Below are 19,595 nucleotides of genomic sequence, written 5' to 3' on the forward strand. Positions count from 1 at the left end.
CCCAGTCACACATCATTTGAAGTGAATTTTTTTTTAAATCCATTTTGTAATTTATTTGTGAAGTTCTTGATTTTTTCTGCCTGTTTCCTCTTGAGAACTTCTCTTCTGTTGTATGCAGTACTCCAAACCTCAGTATGTACATTTCTTTTGTGTAATTATTAAATTAATGTTATTACTTGAATCAGAAGTTCAAATACATTTTAATTTTGAAAGCATTTGTTCGGGGACAATATAAAAAAAGTTCAAAAGGTTAGAGCCAAAAGTAATCTTTAAATATTGGTGTGAAATAATTCCTTGTTCCTAAACTTCTTATAAAGGATTGTTTCTGTCTTCAGTTTTGTAGTTACTCTATGCTGAGGAACAGCAGTTAAGGGAAATGCATATCAGTCTTTCAATTCTTTTGAAGACAAACTTGTGATAGAAAAATGGGCACATACAATATGTTTGACTTTTTGTCCAAAATATTTTTTTATACAAAACAATTAAATAATTTTGAACGGAAGGTCCTCTGGCCAAAAGACATTCTCACCTCAGTCAATGTTTTAATTACTTAACTTCAGTTTTGAAAGCAGGTGGCCACGTCAGCAAGGCAGGGGGACCTCGCTCAGGATATAGGACATCACACTTAGACAAGGGCAATAACCTATGTCAGAGGGATATGGGGAAAACAGATGGCTCCTTTCCCCTGAGAGTACTTGCAACATGGTGACTTTTTAGCATTTGGGTAGTGGATATAGCTTTTGGGCAGCTATGCTATCAACGTAAATGTTGAACTTCTGCTCTCAAGTTCTCAGGCAATTAGAAGAAAATGTCCCCTCCCTCTAAGTTGGCATGTGGTGTAGAAGGGACAGTTTAGTCAGGTTTAGTGTCCTTTTTAATTACTTTCACGGTCTTCTGAAATTTTTCAACTAGACTTTTTCACCTTGACTTTAGGAGGTTTTGTGCTCACTTCCATGGAATAAGCCTCATTACAGCAGCACTACAAGTGCTAATATAACAAGGTGAAAGGAAACTCACAAGAATAAAAACCATAAATATACTTACTAAAGGGCCATTTGCCCCCATGGGCCCAGTTGGTCCAGATTCACCCTAATAAAGAAAACAAAAGAACAACATTTTAAAATATGGGAAAAGTGCTCAGCAGCGAACAAGTAAATCATGGTCAAATGTTACATTTTTGCATGCATCATTCACATTAAAACACCACAAGTGTAAGTGGGGCAATGACTAACATATCCCCATATTTCAAACTCCATAAAACACTGTACTGTCACTTGAAATTTGATAATTTGAATGTACCTTGTGAAGTTCACCCTGGAAAATATTTTACCTACAGATAATATACTTTCTCATCAGTGAAAGAAATGGCTGCCAGATGAGGTCCTATTTAGGTATGTCATTCTAATTCTGTGGTTTTAACAGTTTAAATATGGCGTTCAGGAATGGTGTGTGTCTTTTATGTTCAGTGGGTTAAAATGAATTAGGCTTCTTTCACAAGGAAGTGTTTTTTAATGTGCCTCTTGGTTAAAATTCAAATATTAAGCTGTTAACACCACTTATCCCTTCTTTTAACAAATATTTTTGTAAACTGAAATTGGGAGGCCCTACTTCATAACTAAGAGTCTCTACGGATGTGCTCCGACGTTGCCAAGGCAGCTGGCTCCCTGTTCAGAAATCATTTAGATTTGCCTTAGCCAAAGGCACAAACAAAGTTATGTCCAGCTGTCCTTCATACTTGCAGCAGTTTTTCAGCATATTTTCCCAATGACTCATTTTGGAAACTAAATGTGTTTGCAGAGTGAGATCTGAAAGTTCTCACTCTAGTACAGTATCCTTATTTATTTTACTGCAGGATATAAAGAATAAGTAATTTCCTTCTTACTCTTCTGTTGTGTCATCATGCTCACCTTAAATTACTTTTGTACCATGAAGACATACCCTTTCCTAAAAAAGATCATTCTTAGAAAGGCAATGATAATGTACAATATTGTCCAATCATTTTTTTTAAAGAATTATAGTAACTTGAATATAATAATGCACGAGTTTATATTTGCACTAGTTATATATGAATGCCAACTAAAATAAACCATTACATGACACCTGTTAAAGGGAAATTGATGAATTTGGAGAAGTCCTTTACAAGCTATGTGTCTCTTAAAAGGAAGGCAATAAATTAGGTAAAGAGCTGTTCCCTGAAAAATGTTAATTGCGTAATTATGATAGTTTTTTCAGTAATTTGAGGTTTACATAATATAATGTATCATTCCGTTTGGGAGTCTTGTTTTTATTACTAAAACGCTCAGCACTGTGTAAATAAACCTAGGTAATGTATGTATGAATTAAAGAGTATTAGGATCTCCGATTTATTACTTTTTCATATAAGTAAACAATTTAAAACAACATTGAAGATTACAATGAATATCTCGTGGGCTACATGAGACCTCAGGTGGGAACATTTTGCCAGAGATGTGTAGCAGTTCTCCAGAAACTTCAAATTTACTTTAAGCAGTGTGGTGCATGATGACTAGGAAGGGTATTGGCTACAATACCACATATCGCACAACTTGTTTATTTTCCTGAAGCACAAGGAAAGAGGAAATCAAGTACAGGTCACAATAGAAAACTAAGCAAAAAGAGAGCGGGTTAATAATATTTAGTGTAGGTAATATATGAATTGGAACTAATTACAACAGGAAGAGGTTAGGAGTTTTTTTTTGTATAAGGTTGATGAAATGCAACTTAGAGAAAGTGCTAATGTTATGGGTGTGGCAGAAATGCTACAGATACAAAATTATGGGAGACTGCCAATGAGTTACTACATTTTCATAATCTTCATAACAGATGTGAATAATTTGAGCCGAAGGCAACTGGCAGCATACTTTGAACCAAAACAAGAGAGAAAAAAACACAAAAGAAAGAAAGAAGAAGGAGGAAAAAGCCAGAAAAACTGTGATAAAGGGACAAGGCAGGGAGAAAGAAGAATCTTCAGGCATGAGATAAAAAGGCAGAGAGAGCCTGGTGATGGATTTAGAGGCGTGAGGTGGAATCAAGACTGCACAGCTTTGGTACTCAACACTCCGACCTTGGCTGAAGTCTTCTGAGCAAAACTTTATGCCCCGGCACATATTCTTTTACAAATTAAGCACTGCATAGGTGTCTTGAGGGCCATTTTCGGACCCAGCGATATGACATTTCAGATTGACAAACCCCTGAATTCAAAAGTTGCATCTAAGCTTAATAGCTGAGAATGTCTGGAGAGGGGATATCAACATGGTTGTCAAGTACAAAATTGACGGTAGCCTTTCAGCCATCTTGGTCTGGGGAGGTGTTGGTGCTAGGAGTAGGAGCACAAATTGAGGACATTAGTTGGAGTTTTCCATCAGATGGTATGTGGTAAATCAATTCTTGCCTGCTGCAAAGCTATGTTTACGATCAGGTGCTTGGAGGAATGTGGAACTAAAGGTGGATGAAAATGAACTACTTCAAAAGCTAAAATAAACGTTTAGAGATTTCACAGCATGAATCACTATAGGATAATGTAGGTTGCAGGATGTATGGCTGTTTGGTATAATCCTGATATGAGGACCAGTAGATTATATTAATCTAATTCAGGACAATTTGCAGACATATGTATTATTTTGCCATAAAGAAAAACCACATGGAAAATATACTATAATTCAAATGCCTACAGGCTACAGTATTTTTGTTTAACATCTTCCTTCATGCGCTTGTCTGGAAAGTCAATCATATTTTCTCACCAAATTATTAACTGGTGACATAGCATAAATGTTAAGCAAACAACAACAAGTGTAAACTGAAAAATCAACAACAATGTAAAAGTAAGTACCTTTGAACCAGCTGCTCCAGTTTCACCTTTAGGACCATCTAATCCTTTATGCCCCTTAAAGAAATAATACATATATTTATTCATTGTTCCTGTAAGCACTGTTACCCAATTATAATCCTAACAATGATTTGGGCTCCTAAGAACTTACTGTTATACAAGTGTAGTCATTGCTGGTCACAGACACGCAAGATATTAATGACATCCAACATGTATATTTGTAGGATAAATTCATGTACCACAGATCAGTTTACATATTCAGTTGATATTCCGAACACCTGATAGTTGATGTGGGCCTAAAATGATGATCAATGCTGAAGGACAACAGACATGCACATTACATAAAGCAGCATTAGCAAATAAAGAAAACATTCTGATGTACCATAGCTCTTGCAAATTCATGTTCACAGACACATTTTAACGTATTGTTTGTATAACGTGTTCCAGACATGAAACAACTGGTTGCATGAACAACATGTACTTGACATTGCAAGCTGTTAAGACAGTGGACGTCTCACATCATGGCTTCTCAAAAAATCTAAATAATAGGTGTAGTCATTATTCGTATTTTTTTTTGGTACAAAAATAATAAACTGCAAGCTGACTAAACCAACAGTACTTTATTAGGCTCCATTCCGATAGATGATACAAAATAAATAGAGGGCCATTGGGAGTGTGATTATTCAACCTTAGGGGTTCATTATGATATCGGGCGGATTGCCTCCGCCAGGCTGGCGGTAGCCACCGCCAGCCTGGCGGAGGCAATCCGCCCGATATCATAATCAGAAAGACCGTCTGCCGCTTTTCCGCCCCGGTCGCCTCATACTAATATGGCGGGGGGGAAACGAGTGTGGATGTTGAGGCGGATTGCCCCAGCCAGGTTGGCGGTGGCTACCGCCAACCTGGCGGGGGCAATCCGCCCGACATCATAATGGGCCCCTTAGTGTTAACTACGTAATTATGGAATTCCAACATTTTCCACTACCTACAGCATAAGTTACATTTCAAAAATACATCGTTTCGAAGTCAAATATATCAACAATTATTAAAGGAACTGTAGCATGCATGGAACAGCGCAGTGGCAGACAGTTTGCAAAGGTTAACTGATAATCTTTTTTGTTGATTGTTGTTTTTAGGGTAATCTCGTATTAATAAGGTCGAACATTTGCCCAGACAATATTACTATCTCATTTTTATGCACCAGGAATTGGTTGACGTCTGTAGCATTGTCTTTTTTTTTTTTTTTTTTTTTTTTTTATCCTCATCTGCCCGACACACGTCCCTTAGATGCGAAGAAGTCAACCCGACCAGCTCACTGCCATTGGGAGCAATGCCCTGGAAATTGAGCCGCTACACACCTTGGCAGAACTTTTTATGAGTTGGTGGGAACAACCATGCATCTTATTGACGATCTCAAGGCAACTTCGTGCCAGTAAAGCCAGTATGCAAATATCGAAATCGGGGCAGACCACTATACTGAACCATTGAGTAGATGGGCTTAATCATCGGATCTTTGGGGGGAAAAAAAAAAAACCCAAGAAGGCAAAGAAAGCTTCACTTCCACTCTGTCAAAAATTTCCAAAATGTGAGGTTCTGGACTCTACATGATCTTTTCAAATCTACCTTGGAAGTTTCATAAAGTGAGGTTAGCCATGCGGAGTGAGTGGGAGAGGTAGTATCCACCCAATGCATGCATATCTGCCGTCTTGCCAACAGGATGGCATAGAATATAAAGGACCGCGCTACCCCAGTGATATTCTGGTCAAAACCAAAAATGACAAGTGGTAAAGTTAAGGAAATGTTGGTCTTAATAATTGAATGCAGAGTTGCTTTGATCTCCATCCAATAAGTCGATATGTGGGGGCAGTCCCAAAACATATGTATATCGGAGGCTGCTAACAGTTGGCATTTATTACAGCATTTCCCCTCTTGATATTTGGATAAACGTAAAGGGGAGAGATATGCCCGGTGTAAAGTAAACAGGTGGTTTCGTCTAAGCCAAGCGGGTTTAACCAATTTATACAAAAGGGAAAAGGATTCTATCCACCAGTCCTCATCTAGTGCCACAATTTCTCTACCCCATAGTTCCGTTGGGAGATTAAAGTCCCCATCTATCTCTTCCAGTATGGACCAATACCAAAGAGCCACCTCCTTACCTCCTATCTGTTTTTCGACTAATTGTTGTTCTAGAGGACTAATTCTCCCGGTATTAGGGTCTTTCCTGATTAATTCTCTGGCCCAGCTACTAATTTGTGTGTATTTAAATCTTGATAGTGTCGGCCCTACTTTCTCCCTAAGGTCTTCCCACCCTATCAAGATGCCTCCATATAGCAATTTACCCCATCTAGAAAGCCCAGCTGTAATTAGGGGGGTTGCCAGAGAATCTTGCAGGCACAATGGAAGCCCAGGAGAGTCCCAAATCTGAGCGTGGTTAGAGTAGTACGCCAACCCCATTCTACGTTTAATTTGTACCCATGACTTCAGTTGTGTTAATAGAGTCTTCAGCCTCACCTTCTTGAAAAACCTTCGATCTCCAAATTTAAATAAAAACCCATCTAATGGGAGGTTTGCCCCTACCAGCATTGCTTTAAATAATTTCCCATTTGAAGTGAGATCTGGTGACTTCAAGAGCATTCTTGAGTGGGAAAGCTGGAATGCCCAAGAGTAGTACTGCAAGTCTGGGAGGGCCAATCCACCTTTTTCCCTCCTCCTCCTCAATTTTATCCAAGCCAACCTCGTGGCTTTATAGCCCCAAATAAAGGAATTTATTTCTTGGTGGCACTTAAGAAGTTGCTTAAAGTCAAATGCAAGGGGAATTGTGTTAAAAATAAAGGTCAGTTTCGGAAGGATAGACATCTTTACAATGTTAACTTTCCCGAAAATTGATAATCGAAGACCCACCCATGATCTCAAAAGGGCCCTACACTCTCTGGCGACCAGATCTAGGTTAGCTTTTGCTAAGACTTCAATATCTTGTGTTATTTTTACTCCAAGGTAACGGATTGAACGGATTGAGGGCGTCACCCCAACACCCGGATTGGCAATATTCCACGTCATAAGCTCAGTCTTATCGGCATTGATGTGGTAGCCCGAAATACTTCCGAATTCCTTGGCCTTTTCGACCACTAAGGGTCTGTAGCATTGTCATGGTGCGGTCCACGGGTACATGGATTTTCAGCCACCATCCGGAGGCCGCAAAGGGAAGGGGGCCCTACAGGCTTTCCATTTCGGAAAGGCCAACATGGAAAGCCTGCCGGAAACCATGCATCGCAATCCGGATCGCGTAAGCCGCCATCCATTTGAATGGCGGACGGGTACCAGCTGGCCAACGGGCTCCATGAGCCCATCGGAAGCCAGCCGGAATGACCAGCCTGTATCAATTCCGACCGGCTGAATCAAAATCAGCAGGTCGGAATTGAAACCACTGATGTCAGTTATAAGGCCTCCGACAGGCCCCATAGTGTTGAGTAGTATCTCATAATTCTCACCTTAGAAGAAGCATTGTCTGAATCTATGGGGATCATAGAGGCTTGTCTCTTAAAGTCAATAACCTTTTCTTATGTCAATAACCTTTTCATTCATTTCATTTCATTATGCACAGTCTACCTTATCAGGTGAACGTGAATAATTATTTTCACAAGGAGATAATAGCCATCATTTCTATTATGAAAGTAAATATTGAAAGACACGTTGCTTTTGAATAGCAATACATCAGTTTCACAAATTTACTACTGGTACAAGCCCAAAGTCTCATATCAAACAACCTACTATTCAGACGAACAAGGGATAATGGATGGAGAATGATAACAGTTTAGCACATTCAGTTGCTTATAAACTTTCACACCTTAGAGTAAATTAATACTACTAATTACCGTCCCTTTCCCTCCATTTGTGCATGTACTTGTGATTTGGGTCAATAGGTTGGGTGGTGGCCAAGATGTAGCACTATTCACAAACTCAATACTTTACATCATGAATACACTAATAAAAACATAGAAATGACTGGGATAATGTAGCCAGTGCTATGACATATAGCAAATTTCCCAGGCTCTCCACTGGGCCACAATGCAAACTGCTGGATATGTTCCTTTAATCAGAAATTATGGCCTTAAAATGCTACCCGATAATCATGCTTACTGACATACTGTTCCACCAATCAAGAAACCAGACATTGTAGGCAATATAAATTCAATGGATCCAGTGCAATCAACACCTGAACATTCCATGCAGAATCAATCTATTAGATAATAAAAACACAGGCTTACTCTATGACCCTTTAGGCCAGGATGGCCAGGAGCACCAGGAAAGCCTCTTGCACCCTGAAACAAAATGTGCACACGTTAACAGCAGAGCATAGATCTTTTGCAAATGTAATTTACTATGATGTCAGAGATAGCAATTGTCAGAAATAAAATGCACTCCCTCGATTTACATAAAAAAATGCCTGGATGGTGCTATTTCATTCATGTCTATTCTAAGGTGCTATTTCACCCCCATTTTAAATGTTTGTAAGAGATAGATACTTGTAAGTGTGCTATTTGTAATATAGCGTGGAGTTATTGTCTATTATTACAAAGGACACTTTTTGTTAGCAGATTGTAAGAAATAAGAGACCAAAAGACTTACAGCAGAACCTGGGAATCCGACTTCACCTACTGATCCTGGTTTTCCAGACTCGCCCTAGATATAAGAATAGTACAAATAGTACATGTGAGAGTTAGAGACACATTCAATGTTAATTCAATGGTGTAAAATGACATCGATCTACAGACAGTCGAAAGTTGTCACTGAAAAAATACAACACAAGACATTGTGATTCCAAGAAATGTTCTCACCTGCCCCAAACACGTATGACTGACAACGTTCTGCTTGTTAACCAAGAGACAATGGAGCTCCTATTATAAACATTCCTCAGAACAGAAGATGGAACCATCACTCCTAAACTGACACAATCTGGAAGACTTTTCCCTTTTAGCCAAATAAATCTTCCACATGGTTGATGGTTGGGCTCTACAACTGGCAAACCTTTCACTTTCATCTTGCACACACATAAGCTTGCAAAAATGAACTTCAAATTGTGAAAATCCGGCGTCTTATCCCAGATAAACATGACAGTGTTGTATGCACTCATTATCAACAATTGGACTTTAGAAAATCATTTCTGGCAGGGATTCACCCTACTTATCTACTCTGGCTGAAAGCCACCCTCCACACCAATGCTAAACTAGTTCATGAAGCAAAAACATGTGATTATATCACACCCATCCTTCATAAGTGTCAGCGGCTAGCCATCCCTACCGTGATCATATTTAAACTACTCACACTTGCTTCCTATCTGCCTGGACTCCCAACCATCTCAGGAGGATTGATAACTCTGGGAAGTGAGGAGTCACTTCTACTCAAAGTTCCCAAGCTGACATCACCCACTGCCAGCAAACAGTCCTTTATTAGTGACTGGAGAATGACCCTGTTATCAACTATTTAAACAGTTCCTGAGCCACAGACCTGCTGCTGTTCATACTATGGTTGGCAGACATTTACTGTGATAAAGAAGTAGGACATCAACATAGGTTTCTCTGCAGTATCTCCTATGCTCAGTTTGTAGGAATAGGGAGCAGGACATACTACTTTAAACTATGCATATGAATGGCACAGATCTTAAATATGAGACACTTATATGGTACGAGGAAGGCAGAACTCTCACATTAGAGAGGCTCAATAAAATGTAAAGCCAGGGGGCGTGGCCAAGATAGCGGCAAGGTAAGATGCGATTTTCAGAGCTCTCCCTCGCCGCCCGCCGACTACAGTGTCTAATTGCTTCTAATTGGGTCGGAGTCATAAATACCAGAATCAGAGGACCTCCCCTTAGCATCGACACGCTTGGCGCCCGAGGCGGGGAGCTGTAGCCACCAGGCACCGAAGCTAGCACGAAGAGCAGTGGAGACCGGCGGGCCCGCGTGGCTCTCGCTGAGGCAGAGGCCCGTATCAGGGACGGCCCGCTCAAGGTGCCGCCAAGGCTAGCTTCCAAAATAAGGGTCTTTGCGGGGCGGCCTTGAGGACACGCGGGCCGCCCCCCATCGAGCCTGGGGCGCCGCGTTGCTGGCCTCGGGACTCCATAGAACGGGAGTCTGAGCGGCGCTGATGAATTTGCAGCGGAGTCAGGCCAGGAGGCTAATGGCCTTCTCCTACCTGCGATTGGGGACACAGTATTAACCGGATTGGGTTGCTGTCCACACACTGTGAGAGAGGAGATCTGAGGGCCGGGCCAGGACTTGAGGTGGAGGAGGACCGGTTAGCCTGTGCGGCCTCCCGCTACTCGGAGGCACCCCCTGGAGTTTGGATCGAGAGTTGCCCATCTCCGTCAGCGAAGTGTGGAAGGTGTACGAGGTGCACGGTCACAGTGAGTAGCACCTGAAGGGAGGAGTTGTGGCCTCGCTTGGGGGAGGCCCTGTAACCTGCAGCCGCCATTTTCCCGCATAGTTTAGGGCCCGGCGAGATCCCCGCCCCTGGGACTGAAGCAGGCAGTCGGCCATCAGCCGGAAACGGCGGGTGGGTGCAGCAACGGCCTACACACCATTGAGTAGTGAACCCAAGTTATTTATTGCGCAGCAAGCACAACGCCAGCATGCCACCAGGCATTGGGGGACTCAATCAGGAGTCATCTGGGCCTCGCAGCGCCAATGCCCCTTCTCAACACCCTGCTGCCTGGGATCACTGTGACGCTTATACGCGTCTCGGCAGGTGTTCTCTGTAGTGTACCATGATTGTGGTGGACTTGCAGGTCCGTTGAGTGGGTCTCTCACTTGGGTGTATTGAAGCGGCGGCCAGAGGTGATCTGAGGAGCTACCGAGGCGAAGGAGTGGAATGCAACGGTCTCGCAGGGGCGGAGCTCCCTGTGGTACCCCAGAGTAGACTTTGGACTTTGGGCCCTTCCGCGTGTCTCCTCATCACGGGGGTTGGACTGCCACAATAGAGTCCTTACCCAGTTTGGTTGTGCTGTATGCGGTCTTAGAACAGTGCCGGTGGGTTCTGGGGCTTCGGCCTGGGCCTGGCGATCAACGCCCTACTTGATCACCCACGAAGAGGCAGGGATTGATATTGTGCGACGGCTCCTCACTGGGGTCCTCCCGACTATGACCTCATCTAGAACAAGGAAACAGAAGTCCCTGAAGGATATTTTTGCGAGAGCGCAGTCCAACCCTGACCAGCCAACTGCGTCTTCACAGATGACGTCCCCTCACCCACAGCCCGACGCCGGAGGCAAACTCATCACCAAAGCGTTCCTGGAATCGCTCTTCAACACCCTTAGGGCAGATATACAGACGGTAAAGAAAGACCTCACTGCTGAAATGCGAGAACTCCGCCGGTATGTAGACAGCGTGGGAGAGCGAGTGGCGACTCTGGAAGTAAAGAGTGACAATGCTGCATCAGATGTACATACGCTCCAGCAAGAGATTCTCCGCTTGCAGGATCAGCATTAACCCAAACCCACCTGGAGGACTTAGAGAACAGATCGCGATGACACAATCTCAGAATCCGGGGGGTGAAACCTTCAGACGACACCAAAGATCTGTTTGCTTTCACGGAAGGTCTCTTCTGCCACATCCTGGCAGCACTGGCTGACGTCCCCATTGTCCTAGACAGGGCACACAGAGTTGGTCCACCTAGGGCGCCCAACGCCCCACCAGCCGATATCCTTGCTTGTTTGCAGGACTTTAAAACCAAAGAAGCTATTCTCACAAAGGCAATAACCCTTCATCCTATCTCCTACCAGAGCCTCCCCGGTACTGTATCAGTACCTGGCTCTAATCACCCTGCAGCGACGGTGTCAATTTCGCCCCGTGACAGAGCACCTCAGGCGACAAAACATCACGTATTCATGGGGACACCCGTTTCGCCTTATCTTCCGCTTCAATGGTAAACTCCACCAGTTGCGCTCTCTTAATTATACCTGCCAACTGCTGGGCCTGGCAGTGCCCAATGACGAGGATGACCGACGGAGTGTGGTGTCAGAGCCAGACTCTTCTCCCTACAGGTGGCAGCGACCCAAGCGACAGCGGCAATTCCAGAAGCCAGACAGGCGGGACATTGTGCAGGGTCAGCAGGACACACTCGTCTTTGCTGCTGACGCACTGGCAGGCCCGAGCCCTGCCACTGAATGAGGACCTGACGTCTACCTGTCCTGATTGAAGGCTCCCTACACACGGGCGAGCGGCAAGGGGACTCTGACCCTCCCCTTGGTCACACCACAAGCCCCGTAATGACGACTTCCCGGTTCCTACGGGAGGGCAGACATTATTGTCAAGACTTGAATTTTCGGCATAGACTGAGTTTTTTGTTTCCTGTTGGGACTCTTGTTTTGCTTTCAACTTTTTGGGGATTTTTATGTTTGGGTTCCCTCGTCCACCTCTCCTACCTGCTTCTCCCGACATGCTTCTTTTGCGCTCTGCTGGTTCGGTCTCCTACACACTCATGCGCGTTATGCCCGGCTGTGCTCACAGTGACATCACCCTTACACCCTCCCCTGAAGCCACATGATTCCCTTAGGGTCCTCACCCTTAATGTGCGAGGCCTAAACAATCCGATTAAACGCAGATCGGTCCTGAATTACCTGGAACAATCTAAGGCTGACATTTGCCTTATTCAAGAAACTCATCTTTTATGTAAAGACCACCATAGGCTGCGATCTAGGTTCTTCCCCACGCAGCTGTTTTCCTCTTGCACCTCGAAATCTGCAGGGGTGGCTATCCTGGTCTCCCACTCCTTCCCGGGTAGAATCATACAGAAAGAGGCCGAAATTCGGGGAAGCCTACTAACATACCAGTTCCTACTGGGAGGGGTGACGTTTGTCATTGGGTCTATTTACGCGCCCAATGAAGGACAAGCCAAGTTTCTTCTTACTGCCCTCCGAGAGGCGGCTGCATCCTCAGACCGCCACTTGTAATTGGGGGGTGACCTTAGCATTGTCTTCCATAACGACTTAGATCGCTCATGCCAGAGGATGACACAGGTAGGTGTTCTTCCCCACGCAGCGTAGGCACATCTCTGGGATCTAGGGCTCACGGACATTTGGCGACACTTTCACACACGCACTCGCAGCTATACCTTTTACTCAGGGGTCCATAAAACCTATGCCCGTCTTGGCTATTTTCTTAGCACTACTTCATTCCAGGCCTATGCAGCAGATGTTGAAATTTTGACAGCTTCATTCTCTGATCTCTCACCAGTTGTGGCCACCTTCCAGTTGCCGCGCTCCTCCTGACTCCTTAGACTCTGGCGATTGCGAGATACACTGCTACATCTAGTAGTCAAACAAATTCAGAAGGCTATTACTAGCTTCCTAGCCCTCAATGCTAACACTGATACCTCTCTGGCGACTCAGTGAACGGCTCTAAAAGCGGTTATCAGGGGGGAATTCATTGCTATATCTGCCGCACAGAACAAAGAGAGGAGCCGTAAGAGAGCGGAACTTATTCAGAGGGTCTCGAAGCTTGAGCAGCTGCACCAGAGAACCGAGGCTTCCCGTGCTTTGCGGCAGCTCTGTACAGAGCGTAAGCAACTCGCGGGATTAGATCAGGGCAGGGCCGAGTACGCGGCATTGAGACTTCGCTACTCCTATTATACAGCAGGGGACAGATGTAGCCACCTCCTTGCCAATAAGTTAAGGGAAGCTCGACAGCGTCAGGGAGTGCAAGCCATTCGTACAGCCGGAGGCAGCTCAGTTTCCGATTATGTGGTGATAGTAGAGGCGTTCAGAGATTTTTACGCAGACCTCTATAATGGGGATTCTCTTGATACTCACCAGAGCACTGAGTATATAGCACAGACCCAATTGCCCACCCTGAACAAATCTCAGGCCGATTTTTTGGAAAGGCCTATACAAAAGGAGGAAGTCATCTCAGCAATCTCTCACCTCAAACTAGGCAAGTCGCCCAGCCCTGATGGTTATATGGCCGCCTTCTACAAGTCATTCTGCGGCCAGTTGGCTCCCATCCTGACGGGTCTTTTTTATTTATTTATTTATTCAAAGTTTTATATAGCGCGAACAAGATCCTTACAGATATCAGAGCGCTTCACAATGACAGTGTAGGGGCAATAGGAATGAACAGAGGTAATGGGAGCAATGTAGTAGTCACTAAACATGAAAGGATAATAATAACATACATGAAGCATATCAATATACAGTCAGGTAAACAAGTAATATAAGACGGCACAGGTCAATGATCCCACTACAGCGGTGTTCAGGTACACCTTGGGTGTGTTGAAGGCTTATACCAGTGTTTTAGTATAGAGAGAGCACTGAATGGGGGCATCGGGAGGGTGAAACAGTGACCCAACGTGTATCCTATATTGGTCGGTAGTAAGAAAGTAGCGTAGTAGTGTCTCCATCAAGTAGAGGTATAGTGCCAAAGGACAAGGTGAGCATTGACACAAGGCAATGCAGAGTCTCTGATCCAGCACCTATAACGTTCAGGAGATCTTGGCCAGAAGGATGGTTTTCACCTCTTTCTTGAAGAGTGCAGTGGAGGAGATACGCCTGGTTTCAGGAGGGAGCGCATTCCAGATCCTGGGTGCCATTCCTGAGAAGGAGCGCTTGTAAGTTTTCTCTTTCCGGAATCTACGGGGTTTCAGGAGTAGATTTTTTGAGCTTCTATTGGATCTCGAACCTCCTGATATAGCCAACTTTTGAGCGAGGTAGTTGGGTGCATTGTGGTGCACGGCCGCGTGTGTCATAACTGCAATTTTTAGTTGTATTCTGGCTTCAAAAGGCAGCCATTTTAGGGACTTTAAGTCTGGGGAAATATGCAAATGTTTTCTTGAGCCAGTAATGAGTCTTGCGGCAGCGTTCAGGGAGGCTCTTAAGGGTGCTGTTGTGGATAGCGGGAGTCCGCTTAGGGCCACAATTCTGTTGTCTATTCGAGGGATGACTAACGCTTGTACAGCAGTTTGGAAGTCTTCAGCAGGGAGCAAGGGTTTAATTTTCCTCAGTGTGTTGATTTGGAAATTAGCTGCTTTTGTGGCTTTGCTGACGTGCTGCTGCATGTTGAGCTTGGCGTCCAGTGTGATGCCTAGGGATTTTGCTGAGTCCACGATGGTGGGTTGGACATTGAGTGCTGTTAGGTTGTTGAGCCATGTTTGGGTGGTGGAAATTTTTGCCGGGGGTGAGATGAGAAGGAATTCAGTTTTCAGAGCATTTAGTTTGAGGTGATTATCGGCTAGCCAAGATTGAGTGTTAATAAGTGTGGAATTCAGATGTTTGATATCTTCCGGGGATTGAAGCTTTAGGTACAGTTGTGTGTCGTCGGCGTACATATGGAATTGGACATTAGAAGCTTGGAGCAAGGTAGCGAGCGGTTCCATGACGAGGTTGAACAATGTGGGGGAGAGGGAGGATCCTTGTGGAACACCTAGATCTGCAGGCACAGGTGAGGATAGCACATTATCGATCTTGAACTTCTGAGACCGGTTGTGAAGGAAGGACGAAAACCATTTGAGAACAGTTCCCGATAGACCCATTCTAGTGCTTAGCAGCTCCAGCAAGTTCTCATGTTTGACTGTGTCAAATGCTGATGAGAGGTCAAGAAGGATGAGGAGGCAGGACTCATTGCGATCAAGAATTTGGAGGGCGTCATCAATTATGTGTGTCATAGCTGTTTCCGTGCTATGTTTCGCTCGGAAGCCTGATTGATGAGAGTTGAGGAGGTCAAATTGGTCAATGTGTCTTGTTAGTTGGAGTTGGACACATTTCTCCAGCAATTTGGCCAGGGTGGGGATATTGGTGATGGGCCGGTAATTGTTTAGGTCAGACGGATCAGCTGTAGGTTTCTTGAGTATAGGCGTGACTTGCCCCACCTTGAGGGAGTCTGGAATGAGGCCTTGTTGCAGGGAGCAGTTGATGATTTTGGTCCAGAGAGGGAGGAGCAAGGGGATGAAGTCTTTTACAGCATTAGCAGGTAGAGGGTCTGTGAGGTGATTAGAGGGCTTCAAGGTGCAGAGCAGTTTGTGTATTGTTTCTTCCGAGTAGGTATCGAAGTACAGCCAAGATGCCATGTTTTTAGGTTGAGTGTTAGCCATTCTGGTGTGGTTGGGGAATCGGCTTACATCCATGATGAGGTCATTTCTTATGTTGTCAGTCTTTAGCTTAAAGAAAGCAGAGAAGTCTTCACAGTGTGGGGTGTCGCTTGTTGTGCTATTTGATTGTAAGGGTTGTGCCTTTGTTTGGGTCTTGATTAGTTCGAACAGTTTTCTTGGCCTTTTTTTTGCTTGGTCCAACAGGCAGCTGAAGAAGTCCAACTTTGTGCGCTTTATTTTCCCGAAGTAGGCATTTCTCTTGTTTTTAAGCCTTTTGAGGTGCAGTGCTGAAGGGTCCGCTCTCCAGGTGCGCTCTGCCATTCGCATCGCACGCCTGTCGTCATTGAGTCTGTCGTCATACCAGGGGTTAGAAGTTTTGGTGGCGACTCTCTTCAGTTGCAGTGGGGCGACTTCATTGACTAATGTATTCATAGATTCAAGGTAGTGGTCAGTCAGTGATTGAACATCCGAGGCACCTGAGGGGGGAAGGAGGAGATTGCCGATGTGGGGAGGCAGAGTAGAGGGGTTGAGATTCTTCATGTCCCTTTTCCATGTTTTGGATTTGATTGGTTGAGCCGGGTTAGGTTTAACTTTTTCATTGATAAAGAAGGTGATAATGTGGTGATCTGACCAGTCGCAGGGTCGAGCAAACCGGTGCCATCCCGGGGGAGATGCTGGAAGCAGCGGTGGTGGTTATTCCGAAACCAGGGAAGGATTAAACGGAGTGCAGTGTGTACAGACCTATATCTCTACTGAATGTAGATATTAAATTGTACACCAGCATTCCAGTGGCCTGCCTGGCACCATATATGACCCAACTCATAGAACCCGAGCAAGCCGGCTTTGTCCCGTAGAGGCAGACTAGTGATAACACCAAACGCATCCTCCACTTGATAGAGAAGGCCTCCGGTACCCAAGGCGAATACATGCTTCTGTCCATCGATGCGGAGAAGGCCTTCGATAGGGTGCACTGGCCCTATCTCTAGATGGTATTGATGGCTGCCGGTTTTAGCGAGAAGTTCCGAACTCGAGGCTACGGCCTCCCTATGGCTACAGTCTGAGTTAATGGCCACACGTCCTCTCGCTTCCCGATTGGCAGGGGCACAAGGCAGGGATGCCCTCTGTCACCCCTCCTTTTCGCGCTCTATTTGGAGCCTCTGGCGCTGCGAGTTCGAAGGCATCCCCTCATAACCGGGATTAGATCCGGTCGTGATGTCCACACCATTAGCTTATACGCAGACGATATTCTGCTTTCCCTATCAGAACCAATTACAGCCCTGGGTGCCCTATTCATAGACAGCTTCGCACGCGGATCAGGGTTTAAAATTAACATGGGACAATCCGTGGCTCTGGACGTTTCCCTCTCCCCGCACACCCTTACCTTTCTCTAGGAGGAACACCCGGTGCAATGGGCAACTACTATGATACCCTACTTAGGTATCCAATTGGGCCCCACCATCCAAGCTACCTCTGACGCCAACTACTCTGCTCTCCGCGCCCGCATCCGCTCAGAATTGAATAGGTGGAAACATTGCACCATTTCCTGGTTAGGCAGAATTGCGGCTATCTAAATGACTATCCTCCCCAAATTCTATATCTTTTTCAGACTCTTCCTCTCCGTCCCCCACCTGGCTGGATCCAACAGACCCAGGCAGATGTATCGCATTTCATCTGGCACAGCCGTAAACCCCGCTTCCGACACCAAGTTGCAGTGCTCCTGCCAGGGGAGTGGGGGATAAGGATACCAGACATCTAGTTATACTACCATGCCGTCCAGCTTCACTATATAGTGGAATAGCAGCGGTTAGAGTCCGAGAAACATTGGCTATTCCAAGATCAGGCAGTTGCAGGTCAACTACTGCAGGGTATCCAATCTCTCCGTAAATCTCACCACCCCCCAACCTGTATGCCTCAATGATTACGGGCACTTTCATGCATTCGTGGGACCGAACCAAAGTGTCCGCACAGCTGACCACCTATCCATATCCTCTCACGCCACTATTTGACTATCCGGACTTTCGGCCCGGCATGGATGCTCGGGCCTTTCAGGCTTGGCGCTCTTCCCCCTGCAGGTCCCTAGTTCACCTCTTTGATTTGGCCGGCGTTCTCACCTTTCCCCAGCTCAAAGAACACTATGATATCCCGGAAACGGAAAGTTTGCCATACTTACAGATCCGACACTGGGTGTTACATCCACAAGTCAAACCACAGGCGCAGCGTCAGCTGACCCCCTACGAGAAATGGTTGGTGACACGCACCTCTGATAAAAAACTGATTTCTGACCTCTATAGAATGCTTTTAGCCAACACCACTCGCACATACAATGCAGGTCGGGCCTGCTGGGAAAGGGATTTAGGTAGAACTCTGAGACACGAGGAATGGGGAAATATATACCTTAGGGCAAGACACTCTGCCTATCACATGGGCCTTACAGAAACTTTGACCAAGTTTGTCACCTATTGGTATTACACGCCGGAACGCCTACACCACTTTGACCCCAGATAAAGTGACCTATGTTGGAGGGGATGTGGGGAGGTGGGTACGTTGGAACACATGTTATGGAGCTGCTCCTGCATACAATCATACTGGGCCCAAGTGATTGATGAAATTGACCTACACTTTGAGACACAGCTTCAGAGATTCCCCTCCTATATTCTCTTAGGTCTCCATAACACATTGACATACCCGCTCAAATCCAGAAGAGGTCAACAGATCGCAGTTGCTCTGGGATCGGCAGTAAAGAATATCCTAGTACATTGGTGCTCCACCCAACTCCCCACGCACACTGGCTGGCTCCAGAGACTCTGGCAGGTGCTTGGCATGGAGAAATTCACGCTCACATTGGCCAGTCGGGGGTCAGAATTCCCCGAGATGTGGCGGCCCTTCCTGACGCTGCTGGTGTCTGAATTCAGGGAGTTAACATGTCCTCGATACTTGCGCCTGCTTCGCCTTCCCGACACAAAGTTACAGAGCTGCACATCCAAGACAGCTCGCAAGAAGGGCTATTGAGTACCACACTGCTTTCTCTTTTTTGCACTATTTTTCCCTCTTCCCTCCCTTCCTGGTTTCTTTAGTTCAAGGTGGACGAGGGGTGGGTGGGGTTGGGCGGCGGGGTGGGTTGGGTAGAGGAAGGGGTTTTGGTTCCCTGTTTGTCCCTGTCCCGGTTTGTTAGACGGACCCACTCCATGCTTATTACCTATGGTAACGATGCAACGCGGCATTATTGCCTTTTTGCATGACATCGAGGGGCTGAGGGTCACTGCTTCTTATTTGTGCTGAAATTAATAAAACGATTTAAACCATAAAGTGTAAAGCCAACTTATGCTTCACATTGGTGCTGCTTGTATATATCTAAAGTTTTCTAATTGTAGCACTGTGCTGTGTTAGTAAAATGAAGCACTACAACTGAAAGAATCCTCTACCTTCCCTTTAAAGTTCATATCAGTTGCAGGAAAAAGAGGCTGTTTTCTTGGAAACTGTGCACAGCGAGTGAACGGCACTGGCCTCATTAAAACTTTAGCAACTTGTTTTATGAATGCAATCGCAGAGGATTGCAGAAGATCAACTCCATCTCTTGCTGCATTCTCTGTGTCTATGGGCCTGAATTGTGATGACTCCCTTAAAGGGACAGAAATATCTAGACGTCAGTCTCAGGTGACTACTGTCTGTTTCAAGAGTG

At 45.3% G+C, this 19,595-nt stretch overlaps 1 protein-coding gene across 1 annotated transcript in view; it reads right to left on the reverse strand.

Moving 5' to 3' along the window:
* Positions 1-19,595, reverse strand: part of COL5A2 (collagen type V alpha 2 chain) — a 383,714-nt gene that overhangs the window by 143,952 nt on the left and 220,167 nt on the right. The window contains exons 10-13 of the mRNA XM_078680359.1: positions 8,471-8,524; positions 8,110-8,163; positions 3,848-3,901; positions 1,045-1,089 (exon numbers count right to left, since the gene is read on the reverse strand). Of these exons, the coding sequence (XP_078536485.1) occupies positions 1,045-1,089; positions 3,848-3,901; positions 8,110-8,163; positions 8,471-8,524 (207 nt within the window). The remainder of the gene's footprint in view (positions 1-1,044; positions 1,090-3,847; positions 3,902-8,109; positions 8,164-8,470; positions 8,525-19,595) is intronic.

This window comes from Lissotriton helveticus, chromosome 3_1 (genome assembly GCF_964261635.1).
Source record: "Lissotriton helveticus chromosome 3_1, aLisHel1.1, whole genome shotgun sequence".
In the NCBI taxonomy this organism is placed as follows: domain Eukaryota; kingdom Metazoa; phylum Chordata; class Amphibia; order Caudata; family Salamandridae; genus Lissotriton; species Lissotriton helveticus.